Raw genomic sequence first — 10,000 nt, 5'->3', positions numbered from 1 at the left:
AGTGACACCGAGAAGGGGACATTGTCGTATCAGCAGCCCAACGTCTCCATATCTTCCCGCCCAGGCCTTAGCGCAATTTGGAGAGGGCACTCCAGCGGTGTCGCAAGACTCCGGCACAACACGTGACGAGGCAGTTTACCGGTTCCAAGCTCCGACTGATTGGTGTAAGAAGGAGCGCCAGGGGTCTTGTCCGACGGTGGGAGAAGCCCTGGCAGCTTCATTGGGTGGCCTCCGCCCGCCTCAAGCTGGGCAGCCCCCATCCAGTAAGGTGCCGCCCCGCCATTGCTTGCCCTACTGGGTGCGTAGAGCTTAGGGCAGTCAAAAGGTAAAAAAAAGTAGGAAGACTCCAGCTCTTCGAATCGCAAGCTGGAACATTCGCACCATGTGCTCTGGTCTCTCCGCTGACCTTCAGCTAATGGACGACTCCCGCAAGACCGCCATCATCAACAAGGAGCTGGCACGACTCATCATCGACTGTCTCTGGCTATAGGAAACCCGGCTCGCCGACAGTGGGTCACTTATGGAAAGAGACTACACCTTCTTCTGGCAAGGCCTGTTCCAGGACGAGCCGAGGCAGTACGGCGTAGGTTTTTGCCCTGAGCAACTCACTGATTGCCACTACAAAAAGCCCTCCAGAGGGTCATCGAAAATTCTTGCCCTTCGCATGAAAACGTCAGCGCGCTTTGTGAACGTCATATCCGCCTACACCCCGACTCTGACCTCCACCCCAGAAGCCAAGGATCAATTTTACAAGGCTCTGCAGGAAACACTATCCGGAATCCCAAGTTCCGGGGGCATATATTTGCTAGGCGATTTCAACGCTCGCGTTGGCACCGATTGGCAAGCATGGCCTACCTGCCTCGGCCACTTCGGCGTAGGCAGGATGAATGAGAACGGGCAGAGGTTGCTCGAACTCATCTGTCACCATGGCCTTTGTATCACCAACAGCTACTTTAAGTGCAAGGAGATGCACAAAGTGTCTTGGAGACACCCTCAGCTCCGCCACTGGCACCAGCTAGACCTCGTCATCACTAGGAGAGCGGACCTCAAGAGTGTCCTCCGCACAAGAAGCTATCACAGCGCTAACTGTGACCGTTGCAAGCAAGGTCAGGCTGAAGCCCAGAAAGATCCACCATGGCAAGACCAAGGGTCGCCCCCATATCAACGTCTGTGGCACTTCCGACCCCTTTAAGGCTCAGAGCTTCGCTGACAGCCTCCAGGAGAAACTTGCTGCGCAACCAACAACCAACAACCCGGATGCCAAATGGACTCTTTTTGTTTAAATTCTAACATGCACACGAGGAACACAAGATACTGTATTTTAAATTTGTTTTGTCCTAGATATAGTTATGCTACGGAGGGTGGTCGTTCTTTTACAGATCGTTCTATTAGGGATTGGAACTCTTTACCAAGATCTTTGAGACTTTTGGACAGTTACTCAAGTTTTAAAACAAGCCTTTTAAAGAAATTTTCAGTCACTCAGAAAAAGGACTTGAGTTTTTAACTTTTGAATATATTGTACATACTTTTAATTTTTTATCATTTTTAATGTCTTTTTGCTTAAGTTTGATAGAACTAGTGTATCAGTAAATACTTTTAATGTTTCGAGGGCCACTGGGTTATCACTTGTTAATACTGTCATGTCCTACCATCGTGAAATAAAGTCTCTCTCTCTCTCTCTCAATGCAGCCAGTCACAGAGGCCAAGAGAAAATCGATGCTGCTCACAAGCAAATCCCTTCCTCAAGCACACGCGACGCCCTTCAAGCAGCTAGGAGCAAGTCCCAGCAGACCGCCTGCCGCTGTGCCAACGAGTACTGGCAGAACCTATGCGCCAAAATCCAGCTAGCAGCGGACTGTAGCCACGCAAAGGTGATGTATGAGGGCATCAAAACTGCCACCGGCCCTACGAGCGTCAAAAGAGCCCCGCTCAATCAAAGACTGGCTAGGTCATCACTGATCAGGGCATGCAGCTGCAGCGTCGGGTAGAGCATTATCCCGAGCTCCACTAAACCCAGAACATCGTCACAGACACTGCTCTCAATGCCCTGCCTGGGTTGCCAGTCATAGAGGAGCTTGACAACACGCCGACACTGGAAGAGTTCAGCATAGCCATCGACGGTCTGGCCTGTGGCAAGGCACCGGGGAAGGACGGTATCCCGCCGAAAGTTTTGAAGCATGGGAAGCAAGCCATCCTGCAACCGCTTCGTTAGCTCCTCTGCCTGTGCTGGGAGCAAGGTCAAAGCCCCCAAGACATGAGCGATGCCGACATAGTCACCCTGTACAAGAACAAGGGTGACCGTAGTGATTGCAACAACTATCGCGGTATCTCTCATCTGAGCATCGTTGGCAAAGTCTATCCCGAGTCACAGTGTGGCTTCAGAGCCGGGAGGTCCACAGTGGGCGGACATGATCTTACATACATACATACTTTATTGGCTCTTCCCCACGGGGCTTTTCAGAGTCAATTTTACATTACAGAATTATAAACTAAGTACACGACAATAATAAAAGAAGATAAAAGTTACTAAACTTAAGCAAGCATTAAGCAGTAATTAAGAAGTCATTAAGAAGCTTTTGCCTGAGTAATCGCTTGAACTCCGTCACGGATGGGCTAAGTTTGAGCGCAGGTTGCAACTCATTCCACAGAGAGGTCGCTCTATATTGAAAGGTCGTTTGGCCGGTAATAGTGCTGAAGAGTGGTATGTTCAAAAGTTGACAGTTTCTAGTATTCCTTGTCGAGACGACGGATCTTCTGACAAGCTTAGATGTCAAATACTCCGGAGCGCACCCCGTCATGCTCTTAAAAACCAGAACAGCAAAACAAAAATAGAATTGTTGCCTCAGGAAGACCAACATCCTGGGGCAAGATGCTGAGTCCCCCCTAGTCATTGAAATAGGAATATTTCGCGGGACTTAAATTTCGCGGTTTTGAGGTACCGTTTTTCAAGGTAATTAAATTTCGCGAATCAAGTAAATGGTGCTCGTTTATGAAACGTCCATTTGTGCAAGGAGGGCTGGGAATTCCAGTGAAATTGATTGCGGAGATCGACGCTTCTGAAAACAATGAAGCCATCATGAAGAGGCTCAAGCAGCTGATCACAGAGAACTATAGGGAGCCAGATGCCGGTGGCAAATTTGAAGACTGTACTGAGGAGGTGTTACAGGAGCTAATTCAGCACGATGAGTCAGATGATGAGGAATAAGCACATGCGTTCAAATGAAACTTTAATCCTCCGACTCGAATGTATACTCCTAGCGGACGGAAAACTTAAATAAAGGCTTTTATATAGGTCAGTAAATTTCTTTATCGCGGGACTTTAATTTCGCGATTTATTTTTAATCGCAAAAATCGCGAAAATAAGTGATGATAAGGTATATAGGTGCCAAACCTTTAAGAGCCTTAAATGTAATTAAAAAATAAAAAAAAATAAAAAAAAAAAATTCGAAATTTTACTGGTAGACAATGCAAATTAAAAAGTAGGGGTGTGATACAGCAATATCTACTCTGCTGGCAAACCAGTCTGGCAGTAGCATTCTATATTCTTTGAAGCATGTTTAAGTGATAGTCAGGAATACCATACAAAATACTACTACAACAGTCAATCCTTGCTGACACAAAGGGTCTCAGCAATACGCCGAATATTGTAGAGATAATAAAGAGAAGTCAGTTTGGTGATTTGGGTAGCCATCGACAGTTTTGTGTCTAACCAAGAGCCGAGTTTTCAAGCATAGGACACTGCGGAGACATTGCAATGACCCACTCGTATGCAATGAGTGTAAACTTTAGCGAACTGCTGAGGCGTTCCTATAACCAAAAATTCAGACTTGTCATCGTTGAGCTTAAGACTGTCGGTTAACATCCACGAACGAACACAGGACTGGGAACCGAACCCGGGCCACATTGGTGGGAGACAAGTGCTCTCACCACTGCGCCATCCCTGTACCCCAAAGGTGCTAATGCGCCTGAACAATCTAAAACAATCTACTGGTGTAAAGTGTTAATAAAAGAGGACCGAGGCAAGATCGCTGTGGAACATAACAATCCAATCTGAATATTCTTGAGAGTGCACTGTTTACCGAAATGTACTGAGAACGACCAGACAGGTAAGATTTGAACCATGAAAGGACCTCGCCTTGGATACCAAAGGAGTTTTTAAATCGCCTTAGCAACGTATCATTTTCCACAGTATCAAAGGCAGCATTCAAATCGAGTAGAAGACGTGAAGTCACACGTTGTTTATCCATATTAAGAAGAATATCGTTTACAACCTTAAGCAGAGCTGTTTCAGTGCTGTGGTGATGGCGGTACGTCGATTGATAGACTGGAAGTAGGTTATTCGAAGACAAATCCTTATACAGATGCTTGGCAACAACAGTCTCGGGCAGCTTTGAAGTGTACTGTAAGTTGCTCACTGGTCTGTAGTTCTCAGGAATAGGCTCAAGTCAAGACCAACTTTCTTGAGAAGTGGTCGCACTATCGCAAGTTTCCAAGTATCAGGGTTTCTTAGTTTTTGCTCCCAGTTATGGGTAACGCAGTCAGTTATTAGTAACTTACCTCTTGCAGAAAACATTCAAAGAGGAGCTACGCTGTTTGCGGAGTCAGGATTGCCCAGTGGGTGAGTGCGCGACCTGCTGTGCGAGAGGTCCCGAGTTCGATCTCTAGTAACCTCACAGCCTTAATTCGACTTCTTTCCATTCTGTGTAGCTTCAGGTAGCTTTAAATACCCTTAAAACAGAGTACTGATGGAAAGAGGGGGGTAAAATGAGCGCACCGTCGGCTTCCTGGGAGAATACCCTCTAGAGGGTAAAGGAACTTCTGACGTTACATAAGGTGTACCTTTACCTTTTAAGTCAAGAAACTGTAACTTATTCTATTGGGATCGCTTAATCAACTTAAGTTATTGCCGCTAAATAACTGGCTATAGCATCTTGACTTAATTTCCTCTTTTACATGCCTTCATGGGCAATCCCATGTAGATCTAACTCCTGAGTTTAACCTCTATTTTCCTTTTCTTAAGGGCCAACGCTCCGTGCTTGCTCAGGAATGGATTTAAATACAAATCTCTCTCGTACATCCGCTTTTCGTGACTATTTTTTTTTTATATAACAACCTTAATATGGAACAGCTTACCTGGAGATATTGGAATCAGAGTTTCTTGACTCCTTTAAACGCAAACTGAAGTCGCTCTATTTCAATAGACTTTTTAATGTTTTTAATGGAGATAATTTTCGTTCCTTTAAAGTAGTTTGCCCTAAATGGGGGACAGCTATTCTTAGAGTTATTTTCATAGAGTTATGTCGTAGAGTTAGAGTTAAGTTTCTAAAATCCTGAATTTACGATTTTGGACTGCCAGAATTTTGGCAGTCCAAAATCGTGAATTCAGGAATTTGGCAGTCCAAAATCTTGAATTCCGGATTTTCGCAGTCGTCAACTCTAACTCTAAGTCATAACTCTACGGAAATAACTCTATTGATAGTTAACCTCTCCTAAATGTCGCCGAGTAATTATTTTTTCCGCCTGTACGTGCTAAAGTAGCAGTCATTAGTATAGTTTCATTAAGTAGTATTACTTCATTTACGCCGTTTTTGATTGCCTAGTTGTGGGAATAGTGCACTCTTTGGGACGGTTCCGTGGTTAGCTCTTCCGTGAAGTCCTCGCCTTGTCCAAAATACACCCCATACGGAACTGTTTTCCAAAAAAATTCATGTTCTACTATTAAACTTTTTTTCTTCTTTAAATATGTTCTTTATTGGACTGTTCTTAGCAAATACCTGAAAAAAATTCGGGGTCACCGTGCTCGTTTGAGAGAAAATGAGCATTTATTTCGCTATCGGGCTTAGTTTGAGGGAAATCTCTTACGTTTTGTACGCGCACGTGCTCATGTGCGCGCGCTAATGACGCGAAAATCGTGCGCAGTAGGGATGCGCAATGCAATACTAAGGAATTACCTTAAGTTTAATTTACGTCATAATTTGTAGTTAGATTTGTAGAGTCTTTTGGGTGATGGGGAGGGTACGTTTTTTGCCATTTTAGGAATTTTGGGTTAGGTGTTTGAACTTAGTAAGTAACTTATGTCCTATTGTTTAGCATCTGAACAGTGTAAAAATCCTTAAATGAATAAATAAATAAATAAATAAATTTATTTATTTATTTAATCACTTTCACCACAACAGCGAAACAGGCTGTGGTGGGGGTCGCACAACAGAGCAAGGCTCCAAATTAAGTGCGCCCTTTTACCTTCCCAACCATGATATAGCACAAAAGACAGACCACAACACCGGTAACTACATGCCCTACTCTTAGCCACAAGTGTGTGGGTTCTTTTACGTCCCACAGGATTATGAATATTGAAGGGTTGTGAGACGGGGCCTACGGTTTATCGTCCTTATTCGAGAAGACTAGAGAGTCTAACCATTTGCAGATGTAATTACAAAGGCAGCACGTTCTCCTCAGTTATTTAAAGACCATGAGTGCTGGTCCGGCCGGAGTTGAACTCACGACCTCCCGCATGACAGACCGGTGCTCAACCAACTGAGCCACCGGTGCGCGGTTAAATGAATAAACAAATAATTATTCTGGATTTACGAAGACCTTACCGTAGCAGCTTGACTACCTATTCCTTGTGAGACTCCGAGTCCAAACTGGTTGTTCCACCGAAGCCGCGCACTAATTACCTGAAAAACAGTTTTGGCTATAGTGGCGTGGTGCTATGGAATAGTCTGCCTGTCGAATTGCGACACGCAAGTACTCTAAGTGCATTTCGTTCAGGCTGCAGCGGCTTCTTTTTAGCTATAACTAGTATTTTAATACACACTGCACTCCTGGAAAGTAGGTTAAATAATTTCTACTTTATTACTTTTTAAATTATAAATTGTTTTTTACTTACTTGTAGATTAAAATTACCATGTATGTACTTAGATTTATATTTATAAAATTATACTAGAGTGTAGATTGGTAGATAGTGTATATATTCTATGCTATAATGTTTTATAAATCCTGAGGAGTTACCTGTGTATAAGTAAAGGTTGATTGATTGACTATATTCTAGGGAACAAGGACTAACACTTGTACACTCACCAAGCCCAGTGACACAGTGGGTATTTCATGGGCTACAAGAGCAGTAGCAACAGGAAGGAGGGTTCTGAGCTGAGTCTGAGGAAAGACTCAAACGTCCAACCATTTGTGGATGTAATCACAAAGTCATCACTTTCTTTTCGTTATTTTAAGACCCCGAGAGTTGATCAGGTGAGCTCCACTGAGACAACTGGATGGTGGGTGAAAATCAATGATACGAAAATGTGCAAATTGCGATTCCACTGTTAATGTTAGAGCTGAGTGTAAAATCTCATGGTAAACGGACCAATCGAGCTTGACAAATGGACAAACAGAAGATCTGCTATTTTTAAAGCGCAATTCAAAAAACCATATTAACTAATTATTATTAAACTATATTAACTATATTATTGTATATTAAAGGGGCAGTGTCACGCTATTTTAGTCAAACTTCAAAACACTAAAACACGTCACATCAATCAAGACCAAAAAATAATGGTGTAGTTTTTGTTGCCAATAACAATTGAAGTGAACTGGAGCTATTAAGTGGATTGTGGATGGACAGGGTGGAAATGGATTGAAAGTTGAAAAAGCTAGTCAGTTTTTTTCAAGTTCAGAGATGGTGTCCGCAGAAAGTCGCCAAAAATTAAATGCGAATAGCTCTTTGCGCAAAAAATATATTTCTTATCTTGTCAGTGGGTCGTCAGGAATGTTGCACGTGTGAGCTTAAGTACTAATTTAGATTTTTACCCAGTTTTGACCTAAAAACAGCAAATTTAGTATGATGGAGCCTCTTAAATCTGATGGAAAACCTGATGAATGCGTTCTAACCTGGTGCTCGTGGCAGTCCATTGCCGCAGTAACGTGAGTAACACCCGAGTGAATCAAGGCGGTACACATAAAACGCTCCACAATTGCGCACACTGATGTCCTTTGAAAAGTAGCAGCAGTCAGTCCCATTTAAGTGCTGCAAAAAGCAGACTTTTCGCTGGACAATCCCCTCAGCCACTGTAGGATGTGTGCCATTGAGCCAGCCCGGTGAGTCTGTGTTGCAGTGATACATCTTTCGACAAGAATCTGCCATCTGAGTTCCAGCCTCTCCGCTAAATCGATACCAACCAGACAACGTGGAATCGCACAGGTTACCAATGCTGCTGTTAGCATAAGTCATTGCTCGGTTGGACTCGTTGAGAAATCTGTAGTTGGAACATTCTAAAACAATTTTTAAGACAGATAACATTTTGAGGATTATTGTATTAGATGGGCTGGAGAAAGACATAACTGATCTTTTTGGTTCTCATGTCACTTCACAATTTAGTTTCTTGAAACTGGAGGATCGGATATTCAGTGAGCTCTAAATTAAACAATGCTCCCGATCCTCCAGTTATTTCGAGATAGATGATTGATTGTCTTTTTGAATTCCACGCGCAATACGAATTTAAGCGATGTGTTCATTTTCTAAGGAGCACTTGAATTTGTATTGTCATTGCAATCAAGCTTTTGTTATCAAGTGATAAACTTTCGAACAGTTGGGCAAATGCTATCGCGATTTTCGAATACGTATTAAACATGAAATTTTGATCGTGAAAGGGACAGAAATTTTCCTAAGGCCGGAACACTGGCTAAAGGTTAGCATTGGAGTAAGCTCTTTAACGAGTTTTGACTATCAAAATGAAAGGTCATGTTTACGCCATAATAAGCAGAACGAGGTTCACCAGCAAAGTAGCGAATGATATCATAGCATTTAATCATTAGAGGGGAGTCAGGATGACTTAGTGGTTATCAACAGTGCCTTCCACCTCTGCGACCCGGGTTTAACTCTCGGCCCCGAGATCGTATGTGGGCTGAGTTTCAGTCGATCCCAACCTGACTCCGAGGGTTTTTCGACGGGTGATCCGGTTTTCCTCCCTTCTCAAAATCGACTCCCGGCCTATTCCATTAGGCTGTGGTGCCGTGCTCCGAAGTCATACTTGAGTCGTGTTCAGGGGCCGAGCGCCTAGCCGGCGGCACAGCTCCTTCGGTCCGATCTCGTTGAGCTGTGCCCCTAGCAATTCAGTCTCCGACTGCGAGTGAGGGTGTTTAGCAGGTCACGTATTATTATTATTATTATTATTATTATTATTATTATTATTATTATTATTATTATTATTATTATCACGTATAAAAAGTCGTCAGACAAAAACGTACATTCTTTCTGCTGCAAAATTATTCAACCGTGGTGGTTAAAAAGGTTGCCTATGACGATAAAAAGAACTATGTAAGGAAATTCTTTCAAATTCCACTCTCAGAAATTAAATCATGCCAAAACAATTAAAATTAGGAACGGCTTAACGCTTACATAACAAAAAAAGGAAAAAACTTAGACGCTGTCAACGTCTACAAACCCAAGTTCAAGATAAAAGTTAGCGCCTGGTTAGCGCTATCGCAATTACTCTATCACGATTTCTCTGTCCTGTTCACGTTGGAGAATAAGGCCGTTTTACCGCAAAGATAGAAAATGAATGGTACGTTCACTATGTTGTTGTAAAGGCCTAATATTGGTTTTTTTTAGTTGTTCTTTTGCACAGTACGACAAAGAAGTGCATTAGAATGTGTGCCGCACAAGCAGCATCCCCCTTTTTAACAAAACAAAGATGAAGATAAATGAAAAAAAAAACCTTGTCTTTGCTGAGTTCAGTTCTTTGATCAGGAACTATGTAACTTCCAGTCTACTACTAAGTGTTATAGTCAGCATGCCACACGAGCTTGCGAACACTTGTCTGGCTTTTTCGGGTAGGTACACATGAAGATGTGGAAAAAGTAGAAGTGGGTACCACAACTTTACTGGACTGTGGCATCTGAGCTGGAACATCAGGCTCAGCTGTCATGTTGGAAGGTTTTGGCGATACTTCAACAATGGGAGACTCTGGTTGGTCTGCTGGTATGACAAGCAGATCACGACGGT

At 43.1% G+C, this 10,000-nt stretch overlaps 1 protein-coding gene across 1 annotated transcript in view; it reads right to left on the bottom strand.

Annotated features, from left to right (window-relative positions):
- Nucleotides 1-10,000, bottom strand: part of LOC138039699 (uncharacterized) — a 229,285-nt gene that overhangs the window by 155,891 nt on the left and 63,394 nt on the right. Inside the window, exon 13 of the mRNA XM_068885545.1 lies at nucleotides 7,888-8,268. Within this exon, the coding sequence (XP_068741646.1) occupies nucleotides 7,888-8,268 (381 nt within the window). The remainder of the gene's footprint in view (nucleotides 1-7,887; nucleotides 8,269-10,000) is intronic.

This window comes from Montipora capricornis, chromosome 3 (genome assembly GCF_036669925.1).
Source record: "Montipora capricornis isolate CH-2021 chromosome 3, ASM3666992v2, whole genome shotgun sequence".
NCBI lineage: Eukaryota > Metazoa > Cnidaria > Anthozoa > Scleractinia > Acroporidae > Montipora > Montipora capricornis.
Note: the sequence above shows the minus strand (reverse complement) of the source record. Positions and strands in the feature narration are given on the sequence as shown.